The sequence below is a fragment of the Anolis sagrei genome, chromosome 4 (assembly GCF_037176765.1).
Source record: "Anolis sagrei isolate rAnoSag1 chromosome 4, rAnoSag1.mat, whole genome shotgun sequence".
NCBI lineage: Eukaryota > Metazoa > Chordata > Lepidosauria > Squamata > Dactyloidae > Anolis > Anolis sagrei.
Window position 1 is genome coordinate 136,723,353 of NC_090024.1, and position 13,836 is coordinate 136,737,188.

A 13,836-nucleotide genomic window follows, 5' to 3' on the forward strand; every position below is an offset into this window, starting at 1 on the left:
AATTTGTATACAGTCATTCTTACTAAAAGATATTCTCTTTATCTCACTGTATGTATTTGCATGCTTTTATTTTTTTTACCAACAGGGGTAAACAAAGTGCATCCTGTGGGCCCATAAGCTCCTTAAGTCTGTATTCATCCTAAGATGCACCCCCACTTCCCTACCCAATCTGATGTGTTTTTAAAAACTGTCCCCAAAAGGTCCTTAACAATTTCAAAGTCTCCGAGTGTCCTTGACTATTTCGGTGCATTTTGAAATAATTAGCCATTTCTCTAGGATGGAAAGGCTTTCTTCTCAAATAGGAAGTGATTTTATGTGAGGACAGGAGTTAACCTTTATATAAGTCATAGTTCTAAGGTAGAAAATGTGGACAATTTAAATTAAGGAAGCTGTTTGAGGGAAAATCTAACCAACCCTGCACGACCTGTGGCCTTCCAGGTGTTTTGGATGTTGGCTCCCATAATTCCTGACCACTGGTCAAGCTGGCTAGAATTTCTGGGAGTTGGAGGCCTGAACACCCAAAGGTCCATAGATTGTTGCCTGACACCTTAACCCATTTCTGGCCCAATCTACAAAGCAACTATTCTGCTAAGATAGCATAATGCAGACTTAGATAACTGATCTCTTGTACTTAGTTTGGCCAAACACAGACTCATACTAGGAAAATACACAAACATTTAACATTCTCTTATGGAACTTGGGGGACACTACAAACCCAGTATTCTCACGCACAACAGGAAAAGAGGGCTTTGCTGTATTGTGAGCTCATCATTCACATACGGTATATTAGGCAGGCACAGAATAGAGATGGGGGCCTTCAACTGGCAGCCAGAAACACAAGTAAAAATGATCAGAATGTTTCCACATGCTTTTACAATTATCATATTGGTTGCAAGCTGTATAAACAAGTGCACCATTCATTTTGTTGCCTCTAAACTCTATACCAACTATATACTAATAGTAAACAGTGGATGTTTCAAAACAGAAATATTTCTAACTATTACATTTGATTTATTTAAAAAAAGAATGTCAATGAATTTATATTATTTTTATTAGTCAAGTACAGTGGTTTGATTTTTTCCCTCTAAAATGCCATGGACAATAAAAGCATAAATAAATACAAGTAATTAAAGAAAACCGAATGTATAATAGTGCTACAGAACAGAAACAAACAAGAGCTAGTATTGGAAAGGCCTCAATTTTGCACCATCACATAACATTAAGAGTTTTATCCTTTTCTGTTCACCAACACAAAAATCTTTCTTATCGCACATTACAACAAGAACCTACCTCTCTCTTATCCTAACATAGTATATGGGAATTTAGGAAAGACAAGCCACATGTTAAGAGGAAGAATTACTAAACAAGTTTTGGCAGTAGGATAAATATAGATAGAAGTAATACCACAGGGTTGTGTACTTCCCTCCCCATAGCCATCCCTTTTATATACATGTTTTCCCCAACCCTTGCCCTGCTGGTCCAAAATGTAGTTAAATATTACTTTAGCTTATAAGGGCAGCCTGGATTTCCTGTTCTTCAACCGTGAATACACGTAAGACTTAATTGATTGTGCGATGAGTTCACACTATGAAATATAAGCTGATTTAGCAGTCTAGAGCAGTCCTGCACAATCTGCAGCCCTCCAGTTGTTTGGGTCTCCAACTTACATAATTCCTGACCATTGGACAAGCTAGCTAGGGCTCCTGGGAGTTGGGGGCCCAAATACCTGGAGAGCAGTGGTTCCCAACCTTTGGGACTCCAAATATTTTGGACTTCAGTTCCCACAGTTCTTAACAACTGGTAAGCTGGCTAGGATTTCTGGGAGTTGAAGTCCAAAACACCCGGGGGCCCAAAGGTTGGGAACCACTGGTCTAGGGACTCAAGAGTATTATCTCAGTAAAAAGAATTATTTTTTTATAAATTGTGTTTTGAATTCTCAAAATTTGATGGCAAGAGATATTAAATATAGTAAAGGACAAGATGTAATCAGTATAGTGTTATATTTCGAAGACCTCAAAATATACTTTTGGAGTTAACATTTTTATCATTTCTAAAAATGCACGGTTTCATAGAAATAATTACTAACACAGGAAATAGAGACTCAACCTAGCAGTAATTAATATTTTCGTGTTGTTATTTGTACAAAGCATACGCAATACTTTATTGATAAATGTGTAACTAGGAGGTCCCAGTGGTGCAATGGGTGAAACCCTTGTGGTGGGACTTAAGACCAAGAGGTCGCAGGTTCTAATCTAGGGAGAGTGTGGATGAGCTCCCTCTGTCAGCTCTGGCTCCCCATGTGAGGACATGAGGGAAACCTCCTACAAGGATGGTAAAACATCAAAATATCCAGGCATTCTCTGGGCAACGTCCTTGCAGATGGCCAATTCTCTCACAACAGAAGCAACTGGAAGTTTCTCAAGTTGCTCCTGACACAAAAAAGTGTAACTTTTTACCTGTATCCAGACTAGTATATTAATAGTTTTCAATGCCCACAGAAAACCTTTATTGAACATTTTCAACAATATAAGAAAGCATATTCTGAATTGTTATGCTTTGGTATTTACAGGTACTCCAGTAAAACTAATTTCCAAGTTTTCTGACTAGAAGGTTTAAAACTAAATATCAGTTTTAAGTTCACCCTCAAGTCTTTCAGATTATTAAAAATATTATATGAATGTGGATAAGTTTAGTTATTTTGTATGCTTGCAAAACATGCTAAATTAGATTCAGCAAGGCTCGGCAATGTGCCATCTCCTTCCCCAGATATTTTCAAATGTAACTCCCACCTTCCCTGGCCAACATAGACAACACAAAAGGTCATGCGTTCTTCATCTCTTACTCAGGTACAATGTAAGCAACCTGTGGGGCTGTAGATGTTTTTAGGCTGCCGCTTCCATCATCTCTGTCAATTAGATATGCCAACTAGGCTTGATGGAAACAGAGGTCTGTGAAGCTGTCACCTCCTCACCTCTAAAAAACAAACAAATGCAAACACACACACACACAGAGCGCTGGTGGAAAGTTCCCATTCAGAATTTTTCAGGGAGCACTTATCCTGGAAGTTTTGAAATATCCAGTTCTCTTTAAGAGTTTGATCACTACAATTAAACAATTTGCTCCCTGATAATGTAGGAAATGGAAGTGTAAAAACAGAAATTTTGTCTATAACTTCTGTTGCACTGGATTAAATAGGCCCAAATGCTTAATCAGCAAAAGCCAGAAGGTTCTAAGACCTTGTTTCAGTGATATTTGATACTACTTAGATTAAAACAACAACAAAAACAAGTGTTGCTGAAATAGGATTTGCAAGGATAATTGTGACTAACTCTCCAAATGTTAAGAATAGATCTCTGACTGATGATTACTAATGAGATCATGAAAATGTATTTTTCTTCACTTAATTGTTGTGTGCCTTTAAGTCATTTCTGACTTATGGCACCTACAAAATAAAATGATCACAATATTTTCTTGGCAAGATCTCTACATTGCCTTCCAAGAGAGTGTGACTTTCTTTGAGGTTGAGAGACTATAACCAACAGGTTTCAAACTCTAGTCCTTAGAATCATAGTCCAATGCTCAAAGAACACTGTTATGACTCCCTTTCATGTAATTAGGATGTTCCAGAAACTTAAAAAACACTAGGTAGAACAAAATCTACTATTAACATTTAGAATTTTCTTGCTAATAATAGATAAAAAAGCAAATGTATATGTAAAAACATAATGCATTGAAACATGAGAAACATTTTTAAATGGTTTAAGAAATCCTCAAACTTATTCCTAGCCTGTCTTAGAGTGCATCGACACTGTACAATGAATGCAGTTTGGCACAACTTTATGTGATGCTGCTCAATGCTATGGAATCCTGAGAGTTGTAGTTTCACAAGCTATTTATCCTTTTCTGCCAGGCTGCTGATGCCTCACCAAACTACAGATTCCAAGATTCCATAGCACTGAGTCATGGCAATTAAAGTAGTGTCAAACTGCATTAAATCTACAATCTATGCTAAACTTGTCTACGGATTTTGCTTTTTTCAACAATATGGAACGGCAGGTCAATTAGGATTGCATTTCCCCCCTTTACCAGAACTCCTAGATCTACCAATAAGACCCTGATGAAGAAGGCATACATTTAATATAAAATTATTCTGAGTTCAGAAGTTTAAATTTCATGTTTGAATAAAGTGAAGACTTCTTCCACACAATAGCCCATTCCTGTCCTTCTTCTTTTCATCTTCCCAACACTGTAATTAGGAGTGTCACTTTGTTTTGTCACTACTAAATAACTGGGAACAAGAATTCCTTCCTGTTCTACTTTAGATTATCCAGAGATTTAGCTCCAAATTCCACTATACAGTCACCTCACCAATGCAGTATAAATCAAACATAGCATCAGGAGCCATCATTAGCAATCAAGACAAGGTCAATTCTGGTCATCTTCCCAATCATCTATTTCTATATTACACCAACTATCAGGAAAGATTAAGGTTACTAAATTCTGAACTAGCTGTGGTTGCTGCAAAGTGTTTAAAAGCAACCCCTGTATTGAGTACACCCCATTAGCCTATCCTTAAGGATAGAGAAGTATTAATGGCAATTAACAGATCTATAAATGCAGAAAGTTGCAACTTTTGCCTAAGATCAACTTGGATAAGGAACACTCAAAAGTCAATGACCTAAGCATCCAGTGGTAGCTGAATCCAACATTTATTACATCCAAAACGAAACCCAAACAGAATACCTCTGGGGGTTGCACTTTTTTAAAAAAAGCCCAGAGGTTTTACTGATTTTCCCAAGACCTATGAATGGGAAATTCTCATCCATTTTAAAACAAGGAATCCATATTTAATAGAGAGAAAGCCAACTGGGAACAAATAAAAGAAACTGCAGTTTCGCCCTATCTGTACATCAATCTACCAGTAAGGTGTGTATGTGTGTACACACACACATACATATAAATACCATCCTCAGTCAGCTAGCCTCTGCACATGCGGAATAACAAATAAATATAAAGGGGGGGGGGGAATCTATCAAAAATAAATTTTGAGGATGTTTTTACTTTGACCACATAATTAATAGCAATACAATACTATGTTCTGTAGTAATCAATCAGAAATCCAGTTGCTCTAATATAGGTGGCTCTTTGGATATTTTTTTCACATATTACCAACTCTAGCCAGCAGAGTTAAGTGTGGAGGATTATGTGAGCTGAAGTTGAGCATCTTGAGGGTCATAATTGCCCACCTCAGCCTTAAACAGTATAGCATTGTGGTCTAATGGGGGGGGGGGGCACTGAAAATATACACACACAAAACCAAGTGACTCATACTAAAAACCCAATCTACAACTCTAAAATACTTTTATGTTAAGTGTCGTTTTCTAAGTTTCACGCAATAAGATGTTCTGGAGAGAACCTACTGTACTCTTCAGTAGCTCCATATACAAAAAAATCTACCTATCATAGCTGAAAAAGCAGCAAGCAATTAAGAATTGTTTCACTTCGTACACTTTGAAGAAAATGTTTTAAATGTTGCTGTGTTTTGACCTCTATGAGAAGTAGCTCCTAAACTATATCTTGAAAAACCTTTCATTTGCAGAATTTTTTAAAAATAGTTTTTTGCGGACTGTTTAATATATTTTACATTTTTTTTTACATCTAATAGAACAGGGGTCCTCAAACTAAGGCCCAAGGGCCAGGTACGGCCCTCCAAGGTCATTTACCCGGCCCTTGCTCAGGGTCAATCTGTCTGAAATTACTTGAAATCATACAACAACAACAACCCTATCTCATCAGCTGAAAGCAGACCCACACTTCCCATTGAAATACTAATACATTTATATTTATTAAAATTGTTCTTTATCTTAATTATTATATTGTTTTTAAGTGGTTTTTGCACTACAAATAAGATATGTGCAGTGTGCATAGGAATTGATTCATTTTTGTATTATAATCTGGCCCTCCAATAGTTTGAGGGACTGTGACCTGGCCTTCTGTTTAAAAAGTTTGGGGACCCCTGTAATAGAAGCTTCTTCAATATTGGAGAACTGAATATCTGGAACAGTTACATTTGTGTGTGTGTGTGTGAAACTAATTTATTTAATTATCATATTTTGATCAACCATCTGTACAATTGATATACATAACTGAACTACTGTTCGATAGTAAACGATTCCATCACTGCCGTATTTTCTTAAGATGATAAATAAGGTGTTATTTGCAGTCTTGGCAAGAAATGAAATTAGTTAGTAAGCAAGCTTAAAAAGGAATATAAAACATTATATTATAGCAATAGTTGCTGTGTTTCTTTGGAAACTCATGGGGGTCTTTTCAGTAAGATGAAAAAAAAGCAGTAGACCTAGCACTAACAATTTTCCCCTGCAGTGTATAATCACTACTGAATGCCAAGTGTATTAGAGTACACACTCATATGACAAAAATAGATGAGATAGTGACAATCTTGATAGAGAAGCCATATTGAAACATATATAAATCCATATACAACAGAGCCAACATAGATGGGAGGGAAATTTCAAACCATCCTCTATCACAGGCATCCTTTAAACTGTGACCCTACAGCTGTTTGGGCCTCCAACTCCCAGAATTCCTTACCATTGAACAAGGTAGTTAAGGCTTCTGGGAGTTGCAGGCCCAAACAACTGGAGGACTGCAGTTTAAGGATGCCTGCTCTAGCCACAGCTCACCCAAGGACATCTTGCTAACTTAGTAAAGTTCTCCCCAAGTGGCAACCTTCCTAACAAGTTAACAGCAGTGATTTCACCCTAAGGAAATGATGTAGTTCAATTTGATCAGAAAGGTGCTAAGTTAGCAGAGGTTGTCCTAAGAGCTATTCTCTTCTGCCAGGCTCTGACAGTAGAAACGAAATGAGATGGTGAAAACAGAGAGAAGGGCAGTAGGGAAAGTTAGTTGTTGATACGTAATAGGATAGATTTAACTAGGAGACGCAGCATTTCTAAAGAGTGCCGGGTTGGTTATGGAGGGGTGCATGTGCACAGCAGTCCTTTTTTACTAATTGGGAAGGAGTACAGCACTTTCTCTCCCCTACTTTCCTCAATAAAGAAAGATAAATTTGAAGTATTCTCTCTTCTAGAAACAATCACAGACCCCTCTGGAAGGTGCAAACTCCCTAGAGAAGTAAATGGAACTCCTTTCTATTTTTCAGTAATCCTGATACAGACTGTTCTTGGACCAATATTTATGAAACAGATGTGGAAAATCATTATTAAGGGTATCAGGGCACCCTATGGAGAACTATTCTTAAAGGTTGGGGGAATGCATATAGCCCCGTATGGAAAATTGTATGCTTATGGATTAAACCAAGAAAACTACACCATTGTGCCTAATTCTACACACAGTGACTCAGACGAAATTCTATTCATCATCCCAATCTACATGTTGAATGTATACTATAGAACTGCCAGAATCCAAAGTCTCCTGCAAAAAATTGACATAGGAAAGGTTTGACAACTTGAGAAGTAGTGCATGTCACAGGTGCGGTTGTTGGGGACGAGAGACAGGGCCTTCTCAGAGGTGGCCCCTCTGCTTTCGAACTCCCTATTGAAATTAAATCAGTGCCCTCTCTCTTGACCTCCAGAAAGAAAGCAAAGACATGGCTATGGGACCAAGCCTTTGGTTAGTGAGCAGTGAACAGTGGGTTAAAGCACTGAGCTGCTGAGCTTGTTGATCGAAAGGTCGCAGGTTTGATTCCGGGGAGCGGCGTGAGCTTCCGCTGTCAGTCCTAGCTTCTGCCAACCTAGCAGTTTGAAAACATGCAAATGTGAGTAGATCAATAGGTACCGCTCCGGTGGAAAGGTAACGGCGCTCCATGCAGTCATGGCGGCCACATGACCTTGGAGGTGTCTACGGACAACGCTGGCTCTTCGGCCTAGAAATGGAGATGAGCACCACACCCCAGAGTCAGACATGACTGGACTTAATGTCAGGGGACTACCTTTACCTATGCACAATTGACAATTGGAATGGCTTTGGACAATGATTCCGGGTTATGTGATTTCACTACTAATATGTCTAATGTCTAAATGTTGTCTTATGTTTTATGGTTTAATAGGGTTTTAATAATTTTAATTCTTAGGTAAAGGTAAAGGTTTTCCCCTGACATTAAGTCCAGTCATGTCCAACTCTGGGGTGTGGTGCTCCTCTCCATTTCTAAGCCGAAGAGCCAGCATTGTCCGCAGACACCTCCTAGGTCATGCGGCTGGCATGACTGCAAGGAGTGGCATTACCTTCCTGCTGGAGCGGTACCTATTTATCTACTCACATTTGCATGTTTTCGAACTGCTAGGTTGGCAGAATTCTTAGTTATATATTATTCTTAGTTATATATTTAATTCTTAGTTATATATTATTGCTTGATTTTTTTTGTTTTGGTTATTCACATGTATGTTGGGCATTGAATTTTGCCATGCTTACGCTGGAAACCACTTTGAGTCCTCCCACGGGTAAGAACAGAGGTATATAAATACAGTAATAAATAGATAATCAATAAATTTCCTGATAGAAATATAAAATAACAAGGTGTGGCAATGAGGGCAAACAAGGTTGGTTTCTTTTACTTCCAAGCACCAATTTTTCTGTTACACCGATTCTTTAAAATCTTTTCAACACTTCTGGAAAGCCTTTGGGTGGGTGCCACAGTAGATCCTTTATTTCATTTATTCATTCTTTTATGATTAGACCACATATATAATCAATGTTTTAACCTATTTTTTCATGGTAACATACTCATCACCATATGAGTATGATAACATACTCATATTATAAACTTCAGTGAGCTTTACACTTTCAACTAGTAAATCTTTCAGGATGTGAAGTGAAAGTCTTGGACCTGTATCAGACTCTTTGATCATTTAGCTCTGGTCCAAGAAGCTTCACTTTCCAACATCACAAAAAATAATCAAGCATAAAATGCATATAGTGACTATTCCACAATCTTTCCATGGAGCAGTTGAATGGAGTTCAGAGACCACATTTTATGAACCTCTACTCTGTAACATTTTCCCCTTACTTCACCCACTAGTTATTGGATGCAGCTTCTGAACTGTGATTCATCTATTCAAAGTGTATTTAATGCCATTCACTTCAAACGCCTGAGAGAAAATGAGTTTTATTACTTCCCCCATTCCAAACAGGTACTAGTAAAAGGGGTGTAAACACATTTCTAACTGAAAACCTCTAGGGACACTCTATAGGCCTTTATAGTGTGTGCATGTCCCTACAGAGGTTAGCATCCCACAGAAGTGCTTTCAAAACAAACTGTCTACTTCAGAACTCTTATGAAAGCGAACAAGCTGTTTGTGAAGCACTGTGATATAATGAGATAATTTTTAGTTTTCAGTAAAATAAAGAAAAAATACACCCACCAAGGTAGGACAATAGATAACTAGAGACTCAGGGTACATCTACAATATAGAATTAATGCAATTTGCCACCACTTCAATTGCCATAGCTCAATGCTATGGAATCTTGTGAGGTATATTTTTACAAGGTCATTAGCCTTCTCTCCCAAAGATTGCTGGTGTCTTCCCAAACTACACATCCCAGGATTCCACAGCACTGAGCCCTAGCAATTGAAGTGGTGTAAACAACATTCATTCTATACAGTAGGAGCACCCTAAAACTGCTATATCGATAAGGTTTGAATCAGCACTTCTGGATAGCTCACCTGTTCATCCAAAATACGTACAAACATTCCACAAACCACCAAATTTAATGAATAATTACATTTCACACAAGGAAAGAAACTAGCAAATATTTACACATCGACTGTAAATGGTGTTGCCAAAAATATTTTCTTTAAGGTGAATTGTGGAAAAACAATTATGAAGTAAAGGAAAAATAATCCCACTACATTTGGTTAGACACATTTGACTTTGAACATGTAATTACATAAAGTGCATTTTCTCCTCTGTTTGTGTGTGTACTTCCCTTCACAACCCCTGTCAATTTGTGGCAACACCATGAATTTCTCAGGGTTTTCTAAAGTAACAGTCACAGGTGGTTTTGCTCATTCCTTCCTCTGAAATATAGCCTACTGTAGCATTTGGTATTCTCTGACAGTTTCCCATCCAATTACTAACCAGGATCAACCCTGCTTAGCTTCCAAGATCAGATGGGATCTGCTGCCTCTAAGTTTCTTAGAATAACAACAATAATAAGAATATTATCCACCTCTCCTTGCAGCTCAAGGCAGGGTACAACAGGATTAAAACAGAGATAAAAAAACAAGACTATGAAAATACACATAACAGGATACACACATAACAGGATAAAATGAGATTTAAAATTCACATTTTCCTCTATACCTAACCCATACTTTGTGAACTGATTTCTAATATACCCTGTTGTGCCTCAATAACCATAAACACAAGGTTGAACATACACAGGGAATATTTCCAACATAACTACATGAAAGAATATGCATAGTTTATTGGAGGAAGCCAACTGTCAGGGGGTGATGTGGTTTTATATGCTTTTAACTTGAATTGTTTTCAACATTAATTATGTTTAATACTGTTTTAATATTTGTATATTTTGCATTGTATTATAATGCTTTTAATTGTGAGCCGCTTTGAATCTCAGTATGGAGAAAATCAAGTCCAGGTTATTTGGCTGACCGTATCCCCTTGTACGAACCTGCCTGGGGCCCTGAGTTTAGGAGAGGCCCTTCTCTCGTTCCCACCTCCATCTCAAGCCCAGTTGGTGGGAACAAGAGAGTGGGCCTTCCTTCTCTGTGGCTGCCCCTCAATTTTGGAACTCGCTTCTTCCCAGGGATTTTAAAGATGAAGGTGTTTAAGATCAATTCAGGGGGTGCTGTGATTTTTAACTTTGAATTTGTTTTAATGCTTAACTGGGAATTTTTAAAATATTGGTTATATTTAATCCGGTTTCAATGTTTGTATATTTTTAATAGTAATGCTGATGTTTTTATTTTAAGCCGCTTTGATTCCCCTTCAGGGGAGATAAAGCAGGGTATAAATATTTATTTATTTACCCTATTTATACCCTGCCTTTCTCTACCCCGAAGGGGGCGCAAGGCTGCTTACATATAGGCAATTAATATAATTAAATACAATTATTATCATAAAAAGCAGGTTGTTAACAGCTTGTTTATTTTAACTTTTGTTGTACTGTGGGTTGTATGAAGTATGTCTATGTGTTAAATTTGTATGTGAAGTGTTTTGATACAGCCGATGGGCCAATCAATAAAACATACTACTACATAAAAAGTGGATTAGAAACAAACATAAATAAATAAACTAGAATGGGGATTATTATTATTATTATTATTCACCAGGCCTCTCATGTGGGCCATGAGGAGACACTTAGGCCCCTTATTTTTTTAAAAAAAAATATTTATTTACATTTGTGTTTGTTGCATACAGTGCAATATTTTCCAGCTATTAGTGTTCCATAATCTTTTCTCTGCAAATATATTTTCTTTAAGGGGTCAGTCTTCTATTTAAATAGTACATATAAGAGTATTGTAGGCTCTAAATTAATATCTGTTACCTCCTTATCTACAGTCTTATAGGATCTCCTATGTACATTTTAGGGCCCTTCCACACAGGCCTATATCCAAAAATATAATGGCAGAAAATCTCAAATTATCTGAGTGTGGACTTAGATAACTCAGTTCAAAGCAGATAATGTGGGATTTTCTGCCTTGATATTCAGGGATTTAGGGCTGTGTGGAAGAGCCCCGAGTTTAATTTTACATAGAAATGTTGAATCATTAGTTGCCATTCGACACAGCCCCATATTCCAGAATATCAAGGCAGAATACTGTGTTATCTGAGTCCACACTGACATATACTCCAGTTCAAAGCAGATAATATGGGATTTTCTGCCTTGAAATTCTGGGATTTAGGGCTGTGTGGAAGAACCCGGAGTATAACTTTACATAGAGATGTTGAATCATTGGTTGCCATTCGACACGACTCCCATATCCCAGAATATCAAGGCTGAAAACTGTGTTATCTGGGTCCACACTGACATATATTCCAGTTCAAAGCAGATATGAGATTTTCTGCCTTGATATTCAGGGATTTAGGGCTGTGTGGAAGAACCCGGAGTTTAATTTTACATAGAAATGTTGAATCATTGGTTGCCATTCGACACGGCCCCCATATTCCAGAATATCAAGGCTGAAAACTGTGTTATCTGAGTCCACACTGACATATACTCCAATTTAAAGCAGATAATGTGGGATTTTCTGCCTTGATATTCTGAGATATAGGCCCCCTCCACATAGCTAAATAAAATCCCACAATATCTGCTTTGAACTGGGTTATATGGCAGTGTGGACTCAGATAACCCAGTTCACAACAGATACTGTGGTATTTTCTGCCTTGATATTCTGGGTTATCTGGCTGTGTGGATGGGCCCTTAAAGCCCTTTCAATATACACAGCCACAGTATCCAGTTACTCAAAGCAGATAAATCCACGTTATCTGCTTTGAACTGGATTACTTGAGTCTACACTGCCATGTGATCCAGTTCAGAGCAGATGATCTGGATTCTATACGACAGTGATTGTAGACAGGGCCTAACTCAATGCTAGAGAAGGAGGGCAGCAAAGGTAAGGCGGAAAAGCGAAGAGCGCTTCCGCCATCATCCATGCCTAAGCAGGCAATGGGAGGGCGGGCTAATGAGACAGGAATTGAAAGGCTGTTTTGGCCACCAATCCTTTAGTAGTTTCCACATAGAATGAGAATGGGAAGAGCAGAGGAACCCGGGCATCTCCATCTAAAGGTGTTGGGGGGGGGGGGCAGATCTGGGTGGGCCTCTCCCTCTTTTTCCTTTAATGTGGGCTTCCTTTCCAGGGCCAGGCGGGCGGGGCTGGTACCCAAGCGCGGGAGGGCTGGCAAGGCCTCCTCCTCCTGGGGAAGCCTGGCGGGAGCCAAGGCCTCTCTCTCACCTCAGACACCTCGTCCTCGTCGCTGCCAGACCCGCCGCCGCCGCCCCCGCTCCTCAGGACAGCGGCCGCCAGCTTAAAGTCGAGGGCGGCGGCGGCGGCAGCAGCCCCGGCCTCTCCCGAAGTTGTTGCTGGGCCCGCCGGCCCACAGGGCCCGGCCTCTCCGAAGAGGCGCACGGCCCGCAGCCCTGGCGGGTTAGGCCCCGCCGTGGAGGCCTCAGAGGCGGCCGGGGCGGCGCGGGGCGTCACCGAGTCTATCTCCTCATCGCCGGCGGGGGTCGGGGCGGCCGCGCCGTCCGTGAGCATCGCGCGCTGATCCGAGCTTACGCCGTGGGCGGAGGGGAGGGGGGAAGCGCCGTCTCCGTCCCCTCACAGCAGCAGCAGCGCCACTAACTTCTCACACCCTAGCTCGCCCTCCGCCGCCGCGATGCCTTCTCCAACCCAGCTCCGCGTTGCCATTGGGCGACGCTTCCCGGAGGCCCGCTTCGATTGGGCCGGCGGCTTGTCACTCTAGCCCTGCGTCACGCGCTCCTTCCCCCCTCCCATGAGCAAGCTGCTTGGAGAGCACACGCCGAGGCCGTTTAGACCGCCCGCCCACCGCTTCGGGCTTGTAGCCTCGCTTCCTGAAACCTCCCTTCTGTTATTCGACGACTGTCCTGTCAATCAATGACTCCCCTCCGGATTGTGCCATCTGACTGGGCGAGGCGGCAGTCTTTCGAGCTATCCGTGGTTGTGATTGCACAGAGCATCTGTCAATCATGCGGTGCTCCTCTTGGCGGCCCACGATAGGCCTGGTTCCCTCTGGTTCGCACTTCTCTGAGGTCTGGGTCAGCCAGAGCCCACTCCCCCGCCTCGCAAGAGAGGGCCTTGATTGGGGACGG

At 40.2% G+C, this 13,836-nt stretch overlaps 1 protein-coding gene across 11 annotated transcripts in view; it reads right to left on the reverse strand.

Moving 5' to 3' along the window:
* ANKHD1 (ankyrin repeat and KH domain containing 1) overlaps positions 1-13,392 on the reverse strand; it is a 101,822-nt gene extending 88,430 nt beyond the window's left edge. For all 11 annotated transcript variants that reach the window (XM_067467744.1, XM_067467749.1, XM_067467747.1 and 8 more), the window contains exon 1: positions 12,959-13,392. In XM_067467744.1, coding sequence (XP_067323845.1) covers positions 12,959-13,261 — 303 coding nt within the window. In that variant the 5' untranslated portion in view covers positions 13,262-13,392. The remainder of the gene's footprint in view (positions 1-12,958) is intronic.
* Positions 13,393-13,836: the final 444 nt, after the last annotated feature.